This window comes from Plectropomus leopardus, chromosome 4 (genome assembly GCF_008729295.1).
Source record: "Plectropomus leopardus isolate mb chromosome 4, YSFRI_Pleo_2.0, whole genome shotgun sequence".
Taxonomy (NCBI): Eukaryota; Metazoa; Chordata; class Actinopteri; order Perciformes; family Serranidae; genus Plectropomus; species Plectropomus leopardus.
The window spans coordinates 32,722,652-32,742,662 of NC_056466.1; the positions used below are offsets into that span (position 1 = coordinate 32,722,652).

The 20,011-nt window shown below is 37.1% G+C and overlaps 1 protein-coding gene across 1 annotated transcript; it reads right to left on the reverse strand.

The window, feature by feature from the left end:
* Positions 1-1,949: 1,949 nt before the first annotated feature.
* Positions 1,950-12,316, reverse strand: cdk2ap2 (cyclin-dependent kinase 2 associated protein 2). Its single transcript, XM_042485383.1, has 5 exons — positions 12,241-12,316; positions 10,955-11,110; positions 6,912-7,003; positions 5,152-5,272; positions 1,950-2,664 (listed from the first exon to the last, which is right to left on the reverse strand). The coding sequence occupies exons 2-5, from the start codon at positions 11,007-11,009 to the stop codon at positions 2,597-2,599; spliced, it is 336 nt and encodes a 111-aa protein (XP_042341317.1). The 5' UTR covers positions 11,010-11,110; positions 12,241-12,316; the 3' UTR covers positions 1,950-2,596.
* Between the last annotated feature and the right edge of the window lie 7,695 nt (positions 12,317-20,011).

The following is a 20,011-nucleotide window of genomic DNA, read 5'->3' on the forward strand; positions in this document are numbered from 1 at the left end:
GCTGTTCTTCAGGAGACTGCAGGGAAACCCAAATATGTTGCAACACACCACAAAAGGCTATTTATTGGGCCACCCTCAGTCAGACCGGCACCGACTGCATACGACCCTGAAGCAGCAAAGACACATTTCAAGCATCTCATGTAATAAGAACGACTCTGCTCTGTTGCTTTTTTTTTTTGTTCTTTTGTTTTTTTAAATTAAGCTTTACTATTTTCAATATGTTCCTGGCACGTTTCTGACAATTTCCAGCACAGGCGAACTATCCACAGTAAACGGACATTAACTGCCAGGATGAGGGGCATTTGTGGACATTTGCGGGTGTTTACGGGTCCGATAATCTGGCTTGTCATGCAGTGTAGTATATTATATTGTCAAAAATATCACAAAAAACAATAGTACTGTCTGTCCTTAAAAATATCACAAAAACATCATAGCATACTGTGTCATTACAAACGTCACAATAGTAGTTAGTAGTAGATAGTTCGACTGTCATTATATATATAGTTTGCCGTCAAAAATGTTTCAAAAATGCCATAGTATATGATGTGTTTTTTGTTAAAAACATCATAGTATAGTATGTTGCCAAACAAGGTTCAAAAAGGTCGTAGTGTATTATGCCATTATAGACATCACAAAAACCTAAAAAATGTCACGGATAGCTCAGCAAGTATTTCGTTTAAAACGTCACAATAATACTGCAGTATGGTATGCAGTTAAAAATCATATGGTATAGTACGTTTTCAAACATGTCACCAAAATCTTCAAATTCACAAAAATTGTGACAAAAACATCATAGTATAGCATGTCTTTAAAATTGTCACAAAAAATGTCACAGTATAGCATGTTTTTAAATAAACTTCATGGTATAATATTTTGTCAAAAATGTCACAATGACATACTACAGTATGGCGTTAAAATCCCATCATAGTATAGTATATTGTCAAAACATGACAAAAACATCACCGTATTGTATCACAAATATCACAGAAACATTGTAGTATTGTATGAGGTTAAAAAAAACACATAGTACATTGTTAAAAATTTCACAAAAACCTCATAGTTTAGTATGTCATCAAACATCACAAAAAATGTATAGTATAGTATGCTTTGGAAATGTGACACATCATACTAGAGTATCAGCAAAAATGTTTAAAAACATAGTATCGCATGTCATTGAAAATATCATCAAAACAATGTAGTATGAGACTAAAAATTGTAATAGTAAAGTATGTCTTCAAACATATCTAAAAAATGTCATTATAGTATGTAGTTCACAATTTTGAGGTGAAAGTACAGTGTATCATTAAAAAAAATCAACATCATACCTCTTTTTATATATATAGATAGTTATATATATTTATATTTATATAGTGATAGTATGATGTCAAAATGGACATAAAAAGGTCATAGTATGTGGTCAAAATTATCACAAATTTCAAAATAGTATATCATCAAATGTACGAAGTTAAAAAACATGAAATTGTCCAAAAATGTCACAAGATTGTTGTAGTTTAGTATGCTGTCAAACATAGTGTAGTATAGTATGTCCATTCTTTTGGAAAATTGATAGTATAGTTTGCCAATTTCTTTTGACAAGTCAGTATGTCATAAAAATGCAAAAAGGAAAATGCAGACATAGTATACTACGTCAAAAAACATCAGATGAAGTCACAGTATAAGTTCTCATAAAAATCAGACAAAATTATTGTATAGTAGGTCACAAAAAAGACATAGTATAGTATGAGATGAATCTGGAGTTGACTTCTCTCATATTTTCTTGACCAGAAAATTGAAAATATATGAGAATTTTAAGAATGTTGCTGCATGAGGCCCAATGTGTTCATAAGTATAGGGGGGAAGAACAGACAGCCACAGTTTCATAAAAATAATTCCAATTTCAAAAACAACCTATCGATTGTGTTTCACAAAAAAGAAAAAAAAAACAGGCATTCAAGGTTTTTTCCTTTTATTTAATTAAGATATACATACAGAACTGCAAAAATCTGGTTTACAAAATTTTCATACTAACAAACTGACTTGAGATGTACAGCGTTGTTGGGATTGAGAAACATCTAGTGAGTGTTTGCACTACAAAATATGATAAACAGAGTAAGGGTGGGTAGAAATGGGGTATATTCAAGATGCTAAGATTAAAAAAAAAATCAGTGGTTGCAGAGTTATGTTCAGAATAGAAACTTTAGCAGCGGGAACATTTCATCACTAAAAAAACCCAACTTTCTTGGTCAATTTCCATTATTAAACAAATAATACTTTTAACATTCCTGTCTATTTTACTACGGTTTTAAACCACAGCTTAATTTAAAAACTGGCTGAAATTCCCCACACTCTTGTTTGAAAAGTGATACAAAAATGCATTTTGCATACACCCCGGAGTCCACAGAAAGTTTGTGATTAACAAAATTGGTGTGGTAGAATGCAGGGAGCAGTGGAGACAAGAAGGACAAAATGCACCTATAAAAAGCAGTGAAGGAAAGGTGGGAGAGGAAGGGGAAAAAAGGTTGTAAAACAGACCATGGTTGATGAGGACAGGCTTCTACAAGGAAAGAGTGAGGAGTGAAGGGAGCTGTTGAAAAGGTTATGTGCGGGCGCTTCTCTCCGTCTCTGCAAGACACTCCCTGACCAGTGCACGGGCATGGATTATACCTGGACAAGATAGACACAGAGAGCAGGGAGGCATTCAAATCAACAGTTTGACATTAATAAGATAAACTGCTGAAATGATTGGCAGCAATTTCCGAGTCTACCTCATCTAAAAAAATGCTAATGTGTCCAAGTCAGCAATTATTAGATAACAAAAGGGCTGCCCCTAACCAAGAAAACTGCAGGTCAGGTAGAGGGAACATTGGGCTGAGCCGTCTGTCTGCCTGTTAAATTAACGCCACTGCTGTAACCGAGCTTTCTAATGCATGAGGTTCTATTTCATTCACGCCCGTCTCTTAATGCTTCATATCTGCGTTACTATCCATTAGAATTTGAAAAATGCAGCAAAAAAGGAGCAGCACAATAATCACCTCCTCATTGCGCCAGAAACTGTGAACTGCGTTCTAACGTGTTGATGAGGATTCTGAGTCATCCAGGTCTTGGTATCGATAAGTGCTGTTTCATCGGCAACTGCTGAAGCTTCTTCAGTTCTAACCAACTGGAAGGGAGTGCAGGTGTTAAACTCTGTGTAGGTGTGTGCTACGGAGTCATCAAGGCCACATGTGCGTCCCAAAGCGAACCGGACCCAAACCGGATCTGTGAGTCGTTGGGGTAGATGAGTCCAAGTGTGAATGGGTGTTGATCCTTCTGGGAAGGGAACTCAGGACCGCATTATAAGTGGGTGATAGGTAGTGTCGTAGGCCTCCTGCTCTGTTCAAAGATGGTCGTTCCAGTTTGACAAAGATGGCTTTGCCTCTTTCAATCCGTCTGTCTTCTCTGGCCAAAAAGGGCAAACTATCTCCTCTGACATCTTCACTGCGGTTGACAAAAACATCAAGTTCATGCGGGAAGATGTCAGAGGAGACAGTCTGCCCTGTTTGGACTGTGCAGTGCATACTGTAGAGGATAGAGGCCTAACATCTAAGTGTACAGAACACCCACTCACACAGACCTGTACTTGCTGTTTGACTCACCACCTGCTGGAGCACAGGTTGTGGGTTATCAGAACCCAAAACCATCAAGCTGAGACTGTGCCATCAAAAACAGACGGAAAGGTGAAGGAACAGAAGCACATCAGCGGAGCACTCAAAACCTGTGGCTACCCCAACTGGACTTTGATCAAAAACTCTAAAAGATCCAGAGCACGCAGAGAGGAAGCGAGGGAATTACTGAACAACATTGTCCTGAGAAACTCAGGATGATCTCCAATAAACACCACATCCAGGTTCACTTCAAACACAGCAACACACTAAGACAGAAGCTTGTCCACCCCAAGGACAAAACAGCCAGAAATGAGTAGAGTAATTTGGTTTATGCAGTGCAGTGCAGGCAGGATTGCAAACACTTACATAGGGGAAACTAAACAACCCCTCCATAAGCGAATGGCACATCACAGGAGAGCCAATTCCTCAGGTCAATACTTTGCTGTCCACTTTCATCTGAAGGAGAAAGGACATTCCTTCGAGGACAGTGATGTAAACATCCTAGCCAGAGAAGACAGATGGTTTGAAAGAGGCAAAGCCATCTTTGTCAAACTGGAACGGCCATCTTTGAACAGAGCAGGAGGCCTACGACACTACCTATCACCCACTTACATGAACACCCGTAGCACACACCTACCAGGTTTTAACGCCTTCACTCCCCTCCAGTTGGTTAGAACTGAAGAAGCTTCTTAAATGAGAGGCGAAATGTCTTCAAGAACCTGAAACTAGTCCAGCTGCCAATGAAACAGCACTTGCACTTGGAAACTGTGTTCTAACGTAACAGTCTGTTAACTGTTGTGTGTGTTGACAATGGCTTCACTTCCTCACTGTTTGCTGTCCACATATTCCACAGCGGTATATATACAAGTATTTGTATATATCTGTTAAAAGTATTAATAAGGTTAACAGTGTTTCCCTCAAATACTATAATTTTCAAAGAATTTTAGCCAAAAAAAGGTCTTTCTCTGAAGGGATCCTGTCTGGAATGTTTTCAGTCACTCAGACTAACAATTGGAGCCTGTCAGTTGACAAAACAAGCACTTTCAATGGATGGTGCATGACTGCCAGCAGGGATTATATTGCAGCTTGTTTTACTGTTGTCAGCTGCAGCACTTTCACCAAAAAAATGCTGTTCCCTTCAATCACTTAGACACAAAAACACTGGTAAAGGGTACAGGTTGAAAAATGCAGAAAAAAAGGTTATCTTTAAGCATTTTTATTGAACCAAATATTTCACGTTGTTTGGGATCAGATAGATCCCAGGCATGTCTAATTCCCCGTTCAACCGCTCTAATAAATACATAAAACCCCAACAGCAGAAATCTGAATAGAAAACTGATTCCCAACAAACTCAACACCAGGTTTAAAATGACTAACTCATATTTTACAACCGTGAAGTAAAAACATTTTACAATAACAATCTAATTCTACACAAAATAAATCCTGTGTCAGACCTACCCTCAGACTTACTCTCACTCTACCATATTGTATGTCAGGTGAAACATACCTCTCTTTAGCCTCTCCATAGCGCTCTTGCTCCCGGCGTATGTGGGCCTGATCTCACGGCTCATCTCCTCAATGACTGACAGAAGCTCACTGTAGGTGGACCCTTGAGACACTTTGACGGGCTGTTTGAGCAGAAAAAAAAAGATCTATCAAGACTTGTCACAGCTGGAAATTCACATTACAAGTAGGGATGGGCGATATATGTAATATACTCGAGGTATCTTGGCTCATTCCACGTGCGCAAACATCGAGTATAAATTGTCAGGTCATTTTAAAAAGCCACAGGCGTTTCAGTTCTCTCTCTCTCTCACACAGACACAAACAAAAAGCAGGGCTTTTGCAGAGCTCCACACCGGCTCCAATGGAGCACTACTGTGATCTGCAGACACTATTACTATATGAACTGGAGAGCTGTAAGTTTGTTGCCTGCTCACAGTGAATGAATCCTCACGGTTAAAGGTGCCGCTGTATCTGTTTAAGTGTCTGTTACCGTTAACATCCAACTGTTGACTGGAATCTTTAAGTCCACAGCAAAAACTTTATTTAATTATTATAATACGTCTTAAAATTTCATTCTAAAAGTACTTTATCAAACTTCCTTGGAACCGTATTTTATGAAATATTATATTAAACAAAAGTAGTGTATTTAACTTTGTTATATGAGAATTGCTACTTTATTGTAACTGCAGTTCATTCAATAATTTTGAAAAATAGAAGTTAACATCCGTTTAAAGGACATCTAAACAGATTGAGAAATGACGTATCGCGGTATAGTCTTAAAATATTGCAATATTATTTTAAAGCCATATCGCCCAACCCCAATCACAAGTAAAGACAAAGAACAAAGGAAAATGTAGACTCTAGCTAATATTTTATAGCATGATGTTAAATAGAAGAAAGCACATGGTATCTATGGTATTAAAATAATAAATTAAAATTACACAAAGCAGAATTGCAACGTGACTAAAATAATTATTTTAACACTGATGACATTCAGTTGTCTACCAGATATACCCTAAACTGCTCCTGTCTAAGCTCTTCAACATAAAAATACTTTCACAGCTGTAATGAAGTCAATTTCTCCATTTCACTGTTTCAATAACCCTACAAAAATGTAAAATAATTTTTAAAAAAGTTATAAAAATGTATTTGCATGCCCTTTGCTATCTCAACACTCCCATGTAGATAACATGCCTGCAGCTGCCTTGCAGTTACAGCTTTCCTGAGCTGTCAATATTTACTGTACTCCATGAATACAGAGAGACGAACTCTCAGCAGACTCTCTCCTCCATATTGTTGCATATCTGAATGTTGTCCTTCAGTTCAACTGGTGAATGTCTCTTCTTTTTGCTTTTGTTATTGGGTACACAAGTACAAAAGTCCCTCATAACATCAACATTCAATTCAAGTTTCAAATTAAGAGCCAAATCGTACTAATGATCACATTTCAAATAACAGCCTGGAGTGTGCTCAGCTTGCTCCGGGCTTGGAATACATTTGCACAAACAAGTAAAACAAGTATGGAGTTTTTTGACATTACAGATTCATTTACATTGCAGGTATCATAGTGCTGCAGCCCTAGAGAGTTTATGTAGAGGCTGACGAAGCCCTTCAATCAAGTACAAGCTCTACCCTGCGGCCTGCACCGGCACTCAAAACACACATCAGTAAGAGCGCTTATGGTTTGATTCCTGGTTCACTTGTATGTATGCATGAATGTATGCATTTGATCTTATCAAAAGTCAAAGTATGCAGACATACCTGAACAAAGCCCATAGAGGGTGGGCCGAAGTCACTAAAAGCCGGTCTAAAGTTGGATGACGAGGGCAGGGATGGAGAGGGCACAGAGGAGCCTGGAGAGAGGAAAACTGATTTAACACATAGCAGCTGGAAATTGAAAGACAAAAATAATGACAAGAAACGTATGTTCTAAAACACTTTTTCTCAGCAAGGTCTAAGTAATAATTCACTGTAAGGGCCCCCGATACACTAGAGCCAAGTTCAGTATTTTTCCACTCAATAACTCTGAGTGCTTTATCACTTGTAAACCATGAAAACTTAGTTAAGGCGGAGTCTGTTGGTTGAATCATTGTTAAGTTTAAAGGATAACTTCTTTTTCAACCTGGACCCTATTTTCCAATGTATGTATCTAAAGCCTAGTATACACTGTGTGATTTTGGGCTGTCTCTGAAAAAAGGAACATGGGGATATCTTTGGTTGCGTCAGAAATTTGGGATGACCGTCTCACTGTGCGACTGCTGTTACGAGCTACATCAACTAACCAAACAACAGAAATGCAGCATGAAATGACGCACTTGTCAGCACCACACTGCTAAATGCTAGTAGATGCTAATACTCACTTAAGAGTTTTCGCTGAAAAATCTGCATGCCAAGTTGGCTTCTTTTCCACACTCTCCTCCTCCTCCTCTTCAGACTTTCTCCAACACATATAAATGCCACTATAGTGAGGGCTCGATTTGTTTGTTTACATTTTGCTCTCAATCACTACAGCGGCGTAGATGGATGACTGATTCTCACTGATCACTGATGACATTTTATTCTATAGGATACTGATGTTGATGGACTTTGGTCTCAGTCTGTGATTCAGCAGGTGATGTTATCACATAGTCTGCAAACATCCAACTTTATGCCATACGCAAGTTTATTAAGATCCTGTGGAGCTGCACTGAACTTATGAGACTGCAAATCTCACAGTCTGAAGGAGGCGTTAGAGACTCATGTGATCAACAATTTCTGAAACTGGTCCTGTATTGAGCGAGAGGGCAGCAGTCGCGCTACACACCACAGTGCAAGTATATGGTGCAACTGAACACTGTCACTGTATCACAATTAAAAGTATTTATTTTGTCATAGGCAGGCTCAGAATGGGTCTTATTTACCAATCGTGTGTACGTACAACTCTGCGCTTAAACCACACCTACCAGCAACGTCTAAGTAGAAATCTGGGATTCATCAATATTTTCTTGCCTGAATTTGTTCAAACTCTGCGAACAAATTTAGAACTACCTGAGACCACACGTGGACACAAATTATGAAAGCCTGGCTGTCTGAGATGATGTAAACACACATCTTATAACTGCATAACATATTTAAACACTGATTATTTAAAAATGCCTTAACAGACAGTATTTAAAACGGTTCATTTACTCATGCATTGGTGAAATATAAAGTAACTATAAAATTGACACCCTTTCATCCTCATCTATCATGAAAGAATTCAACTGTGAAGTTTTATGATGATAGTTTCTATTTTACAGAAATTGCGCCTATTTTCCTTTGTGGCCAACTGGTTAATCAGTGGCCTATTGATGACATGCAGGGTATATAAATGATTCTGATTTACCTTCAAGCAGGCCTTAAAATGTAATATCTAACCCTGCTGGATGATGTTAGGGGCAGAAACCGGCAGCTACGCTACAAACCTGGGACACATGCCATGTTTTTTGCACATATATATTGTTTTTAATGGAGATGCGCGCTCATAAGCCACGCCAACGCCATTGTGACTTGCCCCCAGAGCGTCAATTCTTCAGGGCTCAACAGCTTCACACACATATGCAAAGGGTTCGAATTACACAGTGGCTTTCCGGGGCGCCTCATTTTACGGTATGCACCACTAAAACATGTCACATGCATAAAGTGTGCAGAAGTGCGCACACAAAAATAGGGTTACTGAGAAAAAATTTCTACTAATACCACTGTAAGCAGTTAACACTGCCAGTAACATTTCCTCTCTCTCTCTCTCTCTCTGTGTGCTTTCTGTCGGATGATGAGGAGATCAGGTGACTACGTAAATGTAGGAATCTGAGAGCAGCACCACTCAACGCACAGATGGCTGCAGCAGGCATAGACACAGAAGTTCAAGAGTGGAGACAGATGTTCAGAAATGGAATAAAATGAGTGAATAAACATACAGCATTAACATATTACTTCTATTATTTATTAGGAACCTTTATGTGCAGAAAATGTATAACCTATAACACAAATGTGAACATTTTTTTAGAGCTCCTCCTAAATGTCTCAAGGGAGGCTTTCAGGGGATCTGAGCTCACCTTAGCCTCCCCGTAATTCCAACCACACGTTGGATACGCGCGTCAGCCAGCAAGGTGAGGAATGTTTGCACCTGCTCGAGCAACCACGACGTGATCTTTCTGGTTACCATTTCGGGAAAGAAAAAAAAATGATACAAACTGCTGCCGCTACAATAGCTTGGCTGTTTGCACTGTTCAGGGTATTACGTGCGTGCCGCACATTGATGACGCAATGATGTAGTGACAATTCTGTCTGACCAATCAGTGGTCTGCAGTGTTTCACGTCATTTTTTAGTACCTCATAGTACCCGGTCGGCTTTTTTCGGAACCCAGGAGAGCAGGTACCAAAAAAAGTGGCACAAGGTACTTTTTCCTAATGGAAAACCAAAAAAGGCAAGTAGAGTAGAGCCAGTATCATGTAATGAAAACGCGCCATTAAAACCTTAATATGTGCATACAAAAAAACTCATCGCTTTCTCCATTAAAGATTTGGGCAAATAAATTTCTTTATACAGAAAAATGGAGGTGTGACAGTCTGCTGACTGCAGACGGTGGGCATGCACCTGTAAATTTAGAATGCTTCTGTGATACAAACAAAATCAGCTGGTGTGCATGTTTAGTGAATATGACTATGATTTGCGGGCAAACTTATTTTATGCAAATTTCTACGCACATATTTGTAAATAAAGAGTCACTTTACCTTTGGCTTGATTTGCTCTACAATTGTCTTATCAAGGGAATTTTGTTGAAATTTTTCAATACGACACTTGTTGCAGGAAGACAACAGTGGAAGCGTGAGATAGTACAGATAAATTGATTTTAGTATTAACTAATAGATTTTCAATGTCATGGATGATTATTTACCTGATTTCAACATTGTGGAACATTTTGAATTCAATATATTGTATTTATTTGTGTGTATACATATGAAGAGTGCTCACTAATTAAAGATAAAAAAAAAAAGCTACTTATAATAACAATCATTCTATTTGTCTGTAGCAGAATTGAATGGAGATACAGTGACGGTGTCCCACTGCTAGAGCTGTGACTGTAGCTGCTTCACCGCAATACCGCTGGATTAAGCTCATTACCGTCATCACCAAATTTCTTTTTTGCCGGTGAAAGTTAAAGGAATGCATATGGTGTGTGGTATGAAACATAAACATAGTAATCATTGTGTAATTATTAGCATCTTTTACTTTCTTCCATATGAGGAAGAAACAAAACTTCTTCACAGTTTCTCCTTTAGCTTTTCATGTGCAGGAAGCAGGGACAGTTCATCAGGCTAATAGGGGATTACTTTCTTGTGTGTCTCTTTTATCTCTCTTATGTAGTATTTATAAACAAAGAGAGAAACTCCAGCACACTGTCCCACTTACTGCTGTTATATTTATTGAACTAATAAAATGATGTTTTGGTCTAACAGACCTTCATCAGGTATATCTGACATACCTGATGAAGGTAATTGTCATTCACATCAGTCATTTAGACACACAGGAAAATAGGGCCCAGGTTGTAAATACCAAAGTTATCCTTTAACTGTTATTACAGCATGATGATGATTATGTAATGTTGCTATGGTTTCCTGCTATCTAATATTGGCTAGACTACTATTGATAAACAATCGTAATTTCAGTGCTGAGCAAAACAACATCCCACGGCTATGGAGGGAAATGGTTTCTATCTATAACACAGAAAATGCAACTGGCCAGTAATTGCATGTCCAAGATAAGCTTTGTGTGGTGTCATTACCTGGAGGTGTGTGGTTGGAGCCAGATGGCGCAGGAGCAATAGGTTTGTAACTCATGGCGATTTCAGCAGGCAGCTCCCCGTACGACGCGCCACTTCCTTCGGTCCCGTCAACCCGGTGCTTATACAGCTTTACTGGTGGTGATGAGCTCCTAAGAGCTGATGCATAGAAAACAAGCACACGCACACACACACACACAGAGAGAAAAACAAAACAGAAGATACTATCATATTTATATTCATCCTCAGAATAATGATAGAAACTAGGGGTTGCCAAAGCAATGAATGTTTCATTTCAGAGGTAGGTAACATTCAAACACATTGGCTCAATTTTCCCTAAAACCTTAGCAATTTGTATTGGTGTAGGATGTATTCAGTTCCTTTGCTTGGGTTAAAGTACTAATACCACACTGTGAAAACACTGTTACAAGTAAAAGTCTAGCATTGACTATGTTACTCTAATAAAATAAGTACACGTGAGCAGAAAAATGGACTTTAAGTATGAAAAGTACCAAATATAGATTTTTTTCCCCAATAGTTATCAAAGCAGTTGCCAAATAATTCTCTGTCAACTGGTTAATTGATGAATCTACTAATCCTGTAAACTGTACTTGTATGAATGGGTTGATTAATTTGTAACATAACATTATAGTTTAGAAAGTATTCTAGTATTTTCTATGCGAAAATCTTAATTTGTAAAGTAACTAAAACTGAAGTGAAGTAAAATGAGGCTTGAGAGTTAACAGCAATGGCCAACCCCCTGATATAGTCTATTCCGTAGCCAATGACTTTTTGATTAGACAAGATTATATCTTTGCAATTATAAAGACGAGACAGATGTTAGCCACGGATAACCATTAACCACCTCCGACTTTCAATGAGGGCAGAATTAAACATCTTGTAGGCATCATATCTAATAACTAAGTTAGTTACATGTGGTTTTTACTTCATCAGTTTCGTGTGTCCGTGTGTACCAAAACCTTTCGGAACGAGGATTGTCTGAATGAAATCGGTCGGAGGGAACCGGGGCGAAGGAGAGCCAGAGGTGGCGAATTAAACAAAAGCTGACGTTAGCTCCAGAGGAAGGTGCCAAGCTAACTATTACTTGGTAATGTTAGCCAGATTAGCTAGCTGTCGCCGGTTAGCATAACAACAGAAGTGGGGCGAATGAAAGCAGTCCTAACGGAGCTCTGATATTGTACACACAGACGGAGAACGATGGAAAGGTTATCTACGCTTGTGACCATTGAAAAGACTCCAGGAGATCCAAATGGCTGGTATTTCATTACCTTTTTAAGAAGACTTGAATTCCTCTGTGGGGAAGCGCGACCTGTGTCTTCCTGTGTTTGTGAGTCTGCGCAGTAGAGAAACGTAGTGTACTACAGTTTTTTACTTTTAGAGCGATGTGATTGGATGATAACCTATGACGTCCTTACCGACGGCTGTGGATCATGCAGCGCCAGTGAACGGCGCTGGTACGCGCTGGTATCATGGACAGTTGATTTCCTTCCTTTTAAAAAAAAAATTCAACGATGTAGCATTAACGTTTAACAAGGAAGCGGCAAGTTATAAAATGTTATCAGTATATGTTTTTATGCTTTTATGGCTGTGGCAAAATTGTGTATTTTTGCTTAATTTTGGTATTTCCAACTCAGCTCCGACAATGAGTCTAATATACTCTGTGGAAACGTTTTTTGATTCGTTGTGTTTTTTACATATATACTGTAAAGTGCAAAAAAATGTGCCATTGAAACCCATTTAAACAAATTTAAACAATTTAAACAATTTTGATCCCAGAGCCATCAAAGCAAGAAATCACGCACTGTATTACTAGAATATCTATGTTCAATATCAATGTTGTATTCTTTTTTTTTTTTTCTTTTTTTTTGCTATTGTCTACCTGATTATGTCATTTTTGTCAAAATTGGCATACGGAGAAAATACATGATATTTCCACAAAGTGCACTATCACAATCAATGTTACTGCAAATAACTGATATATCCCAGGCTGTGATAATAAAAAAATGTACTTGCATGTAGTTTATTGAACAAAAAAAATCTTTTTTTTTAAAAAAAATCTAAAAACAAATTGGCATCATGACAAAAAGACAGACATTCAAAGGGTTAAGATTCTGAAATTAATGAATATTTGATATTTATGATTAGGACTGATGCCAGTAGAAAACAAAGTCTCATTGAAAGTAGTGTGTGCAGAGCGGTTTGAGTGTGAGTATTTCACACACTGCACAAAAAAAAACCCCACAATGACAAGACTGAATCTACCAACAACACATCAATAAACACATTGATTTTCAACTGAAAAAAAGTGGTTTGGGGGTTTAGTTACTCTAAAAATTGATCTATGTCTGCAAGATCATCTGTATTATTTAGAATTTGTCACGATATTATTGTAGCTTTTTTTTAATTGTTTTTTTTTTTTGTTTGCAGTCACATGTTGCATGTAAGAGTCTCCAGTTGTATATGCACCTAAGAAATGTTAACATAATAAATGAATCTGTTATAAACAAAGGAAAACTACTATGGTTTCTGTTGGTTTTTTTTTTTTTTTTTACAACACTTTGTCTTTCATTCACTGACTGACTCAGTGACAACACTGAGCTCAACAAGGTCTAAAGAAAAGTCTCCTATTTGTTTATTTCATGCCAGGTATCCACTTACTTGCATTTATGGCCCAAAGAGGCGATTTCCTCCTGTGCTGTGCATAATTTTTTAGTGTTCACTGAGGACTGAAAACCCTGTGCTGGATCAATAGAATTGTACAGACAGCCTTTTGTTTCTTTAATTACATTTAAAAACTGTCCCAACCCGATCTAACTGTGAATCACACTTTATTTTTGCTAGCTGGCAACTAATCAATTGGTGTAACTTAATGATGCCAGGTTTTCTTTTGTCCACCAGATCGTGAGCTTCCCTTCATCTTCCATTTAGGCTATCATTATATTTCATATCTTCAATAAGGGTGGCAGGTGTATGATAGAAAGGACTAGCTGCTTTTGACTGCCACCAAATGCAGATGTCTCATAATGAAATATTTTTTGTAATGAGATTTTCAGGCTGAAGGAACATCTCAGTAAAAGGAGTACAGCCTCACGTTCCTTGTCTGACCCCAGACAGTAACATGTACGGAACTGAACTACATTTTCTTTGTCCCCAAAATGCACCAAATAACAGACTGTGTATCATCCAGTACCTTGGCCTTTACAATGAAAGATTTCTTTCATATTTGCCACTGAAATGTTTCCATCTCCAGGCAAACACCTCATGTTTTTAGACATGGTAATAATGCTTTTATGCCTGGTTCTCAAATGTTTCACTACTCTTGTTTGTGTTATTTTATTCACCAATACTTTAACATGATTTTGTTAAAAAATGACTTAAGACAAAAACTGATTTGTTTTCATCATTTTCTGTTTTACCTTTCAAATGTTTCTGACATATACAATACTGAATTTTAGATCTGATACTACTAAGGCTACTTGTCTGTTTCTAAGCTACCGTCCTACACAGTGTAATTGCCGTGACCATTAATTACAGAGAAATCAAGCATGCTCAGTTATAGGCTCGAGCAGTGGCTTTTAAGCTGGAAGATACAGTGTTTAGGATTTTGCTCAGATACTTGAGCAGACATTCGCCTCAATTTCGATGTATTACAGACAGTATTTTGCTCAATTCATAGGTTCAGGCTGTTTAAAAGCTTTGAAAGCCTTCAAAAATGTGTCTCCATTAGAAACCAGAAAACAGTCATGACTCAGAGACAGAATATTTCACATTTCAAAGATTTCACTTTGAAGGTGGCAAGGTAAAAAAAACCTATTTGTTCTATTATTATTAACTATTTAGTAGTTGATCAAAAAGTACAGTAGGAGTAGTACTAGACGTATTAGTAGCAATAGTAGTAGCAGTAGTATTAGTTGTAGTCGCGGAAGTAGAAGAAGTAGCAGAACATCTATTAATACAGTACTTGAGAGGCATAAACATTTTGACATTTTAATGGTTTCTGTAGCTGAAGAGTGAGAGACAGAAAGAGAGAAACAGACACTGAGAGAGACAGAGACCGACAGAGAGAGAGACAGACACAGAGACAAAGAGAGACAGAGACAGACAGAGAAAGAGAAAGACAAAGAGAGACAGAGAGACATGTCCAACATGTCTTTGTGATTTGTGAAACCAACATGTTTGTGTGCCATTGACTGTTGCCATGGTAATTAATGGCCAACCTGTGGGAGTGAAGGGATGAGGGGCAGACAGCAGGTCAGAGGAGCCAGTCAAATTTTATTGAAATATTAGCTCTCAAACTCATCCTTTTTCTGCCCAAACCTTGGGTCCAAGTATCAAAATAAAAGATTCACCAGTGATAGGAGGTTCTTTTGAACACACAGATAACATTTTTGCCTTGAAAATGTTAGAAAATGTTTGCAAAATCACGAGAAAGAACCAAGTAGTATCAGCAGATTTCTTCTTTTATATATATATTTATTGAGTTTTTAACAGTTATATAAATAAAATAAATGAATAAATAAATAAATAAATAAATAAAGAAAGAAAGAAGAAAAAGAAAGAAAAAGAAAGAAAGAAAAACAACAATGCACAAATACTTGACTCACTTACACATTCAAGTTTATGCAGGTAATAAGTACAGGATTCACATTGTACAAGTATATGTGGGTGCATGTCTTTAAAGGAAGTGGAGAAGAGAAAAAAACTAAATAAAAAAATAAAAAAGGGGGAAAAGATAAGTAGACAACGTATAAATAAATAAATAAGTGAGAAACGTACATATAAAGAATAAGAATAAAAAATAAGATATTAATTAAAAAAACACGAATAATAATAATAATAATAATAACAGAAAGGAGAAAAAAAAGAGAAAGTTCTCAAATCTACGATACAAAGCCTGAGGGTAGTGGAAACATTCAAACCAATATACACCACAAAGGGTTCCTGTATTTTGTGAAAGATATCATCTTTGCAGTGTAGTCTACAGGTTAGATAGTCTAGTGAGACATATTCGAGTGTGACTCTCTGCCATTGTATTTTAGATGGAGCTTTATCTATAATCCAGTTCAGAAGTATACACTTTCTGGCACAAAAGTTTAATATTTTATAAAGTTTACTTTTATGTTTGTCAGTTATAAGAGTGTTAGATATACCAAGAAGTAATGACAAAGGACCACCATTTGTGTTGGCACACAGGATCATATTAATTTCTAGCTCTATGATCTGTCAGAATTGCTGAATTTTTCTGGAGGACCACAGGCAGCGCACGAGACTACCTGTTTCTGTTTTGCACTTGGAACATTGTGGGGATGCGTTGGGGTTATATTTACGATGCTGGGATGGAGAGATGTGGGCTCTGTGTAAAATCATAAGCTGGATGGCTCTCACTCTATTACATACACTTAATGTCTTTGCACTTCTCCATGCATCATTCCAACAGTCAACTGCAATTTTAGCACTGAGTTCTTTTTCTCATATGCCTTTTAAATATGAAGTGTTTGTTGTGTTATACTCTTTAAGTAAATTATGAAAAGAGCTGATAGAGCTGCTATGTTTTAAGAACAGCTGCCTCACACATTTTGAAATATTTTGACACTCAAGTATTGTGGTGTCCTTCCTAATAAAATCCCTTACCTGTAAGTACTGGAAAAATCCAGTTGTTGAAAACTGTATTTCCCCCTTAGATGAGTAAAAGACATCAAGATGAAGCCTTCTAGCAATTTATATAGATGAGATATTCCTTTTTTTGCCCAGCAACGAAAATTATTGTCTATTATTCCATGTGGGAAGTCAGGATTGTCGCATATTGGAGTAAAAACGGATATGGTTGTAGGTCTACCTTCCAGTTTTCCAACAACATACCGTGCCTTGACTGTGGAGGTTGTAATAGGTTGGTACAAGCTGACTTTAAAAGTCTAGACTTTTTAAGAAACAGCAGTTTTTTAAGGGGTATGTGGACATTGAGCTTTCTATATCAAACCAAAGGGATGAATTTTTATTGTGTACCCAGTCAGCCATTGGGCACTGAGCTGATATTTTCGAAAGTCTGGGAGGGTTGTTGTACAGCAGCGTTGTCCAGTTAACAAAATTTTCACTAAAATCAAATTTTTGTAATGCACAAAACAAATACAGCAGTTCTAAACGGTCAAATGCCTTCTCGGCATCAAGAAGAAGCACCAGACTGCTCAGAGACTGCTGTTTGATTGTGTTTAATAATCTGTGTATATTATTATTATTATTAATATTATCAATTGCGACATTTAATGAATCCGGTTTGATCGTCATTAATAAGACAAGATAATAAGCCTTCCAATTGTGTTGCAAGTATTTTAGAGAGGAGCTTCAGGTCTACATTCAGCAAGGAGATAGGCCTATAGGATGCACAGTCCTCAGGAGTTCAGGAGTATCAGCAGATTTCTAGGAAAATCTCTTTTCAATTTCTATGTGACTAAATATAGATTTTTTTGGAGTAATGGTAGTAGTAGAAGTAGTGGTTTGAATAGTAGAAGTAGTTCAATTAATTAACTTAAATTAAATTAGTGTTAAAAAACTAATTAAAACAGAAATGACCTGGAAAAGTGCTTAAAAAACTATAATAATTTTGTAACAATTTTTAAAAATGTTATAAAGACAATAATGAAATATAGTTTTTCTTTTTCATTTTCCACTAGATATTTTGCTTTGGTTGTCTAAATCTACTTATTTCCTGCAATTTGTGAAATACTTATTACAAGGTTACTTGTTGCCTTTTCCCCCATGTTTTAGAAAGTTTTTTTAAGTTTAAGTTTTTTTTTTAAAAAATTGCATCATTTAGCTCAAGGTTCAAAGGTTTAAACACTTGTGCCAGGCTGGAAGCAGCACAATCTGGTTTCAGCAGAAGAAGGTCAACTGAATTAAATCATTTTTCAGGCTGGAGAAACATTACAAAGTCTGACAAAGTTTTCTGGGCTGAGGACAACAAAAGGGCAGAGTACTGGTAAGAACACGTCTATTTGATGATTTGACTTGAACCACTTTACAGTTCTAGTCAGTGCCCAGTGCATGTTCTTTAACTGTTTATGATGCTATCTGGTGCTCAAATTAGGTATCCTTACTACAAAAGCACTATTGTCAAAATTTATCTTATAACAATTTTATTAAATATTCTAACCCATCAGAAAAATCTGATACTTAAAAGGTATAGGCAGACTCTTTTTCATCTCACTCATTCAGCACTTGAGTAATGGCTCAGTGAGTGGAACATCATCTGCCTGCTTGAGCAGTAACACCTTTTAGTCAGTAATGACAGTCTGTATTAATGGCAGGGCAGCAAGGTGATATAATTTGTCACAACTGGAGCCTGGACCTGACCTAACTGCACTTGAACAGGAAATGATTGAAAAGTATATCACTGCAGAGCTGTGACAGACAGAAAGGGGAAACATATATATATATTCTTGGTGTAAAAGGTATTTTTCTCTGCAACAAAGGAGAGGAATAAGACATTTATCACAATATTCAAAGTCCTCACGAAGAAAAGAGCTCTGGAAATTTTTTTAATAAAATATTGTCCTCTACCAAATGATTGAGATGTCCCTCCGTGGTAATGGTAAAACAGGAAGAAAAAAAATCAAAATCACAAATCATGTACTGTTACAATGCTTGTAAAATATTAGTAAAGCATTAAAAATCAATCTGTGAGTTAGTATTGCCAGTACTACCATTATTTCCACGTGTACACGGGTGAAAAAAATCATACTGATATATTTTTTCATCAAATATATAAGGTAATAATATTAAAAATATCAACAACAGTGAATATTCATCCTTTTTTATTTCATAAAAATAATTATTTATTATCCTAGCGTCATTACCTTTATCATTAAAGGCCAATTCAACGCTTTAGCAGAGGTTTTTTAAAAAAAATCTATTTGATTACATTTATATTTTTTGTTAAGGCTACATCAGTCTCTTCAGTAAGACCTGAAACTATGACATGTCAAAAAAATACGTGTACCAGGGTGCCTGGTAGCTCAGTTGGTGGAGCGGTGTCCCCTGTGCAGAGGTTATGTCTTCTCCGCAGCAACCGCAGATTCGAGTCCGGCCTCGGCCCTTTACCGCATGTTATCCCCTTTCTCTATCCCCCTTTCACGCTATGTCTGTCCTATAAAATAATGGCAATGAAAGCCCTTAAAATATCTTAAGAAAAAATATATATATATATGCATACTATTGATTTTTCTTTTACTAACTTTGTATAGGAGATGAACTGAAAAGGCAGACTATTTAAAGTCGCAGCGACATCTTCTTTCATTCATTTTCTTTTAGCAAAAAGTAGAGATAGCTCAATCAGGTTGAGTAGCAAAATGTGCTCAACCAAAGGGTTGAGCAGTGGAAACTTGTTTTCTAGATATTACATTTATATAGTAAACTGTTTCACATTTCAGTGGTTATAAGAATCCGACTGACAATACATCTCTAGGAGACATGATTGTTAAGAAAAATGAGACCAAGTAAAGCATGAGAGATGTGCTCTTATTTAAGGATGCTACACAGCAGGAGGAAGGAAGCATTTGCAAAATTATGTGAAAAAACCTGCCTTCATCTGTTGCTCCCCCTTTGGTTAATCCCCATAGTGATCAAGTAACAGCAGGAGACTTATCAGTATTCGACTGTAGTTCGAAAGATGCCAATACAGAAAAATAGTTTTGCAGAAAATTAACCATATAATTTATCATTTCACACAAATGAATGCATTACTAAAGCATAATTTTGAAAAAGAAAGGGTATTTTTTCCTCTTTTTCAATTAATTTAACACACAGCTTGTCTATTTACTGTAATATACACAGGCAGGCCTTCATTCAGGTCAAGGCTGACCCGACTTGAACGGAGCGCTGTTCTTCCACAAGCCCTCTTCTTGCTAATGTCCAGTCACAGGAGAAAAAAGTGGGCAAGATGTGATTGAGGCTCACTCAGCAATGGGAGATCAGTGACTGCTCTGCACACATCTTCACAGAGACATGGTTAACCCCTAATATCCCGGACCAAGCTATTGCACTGAT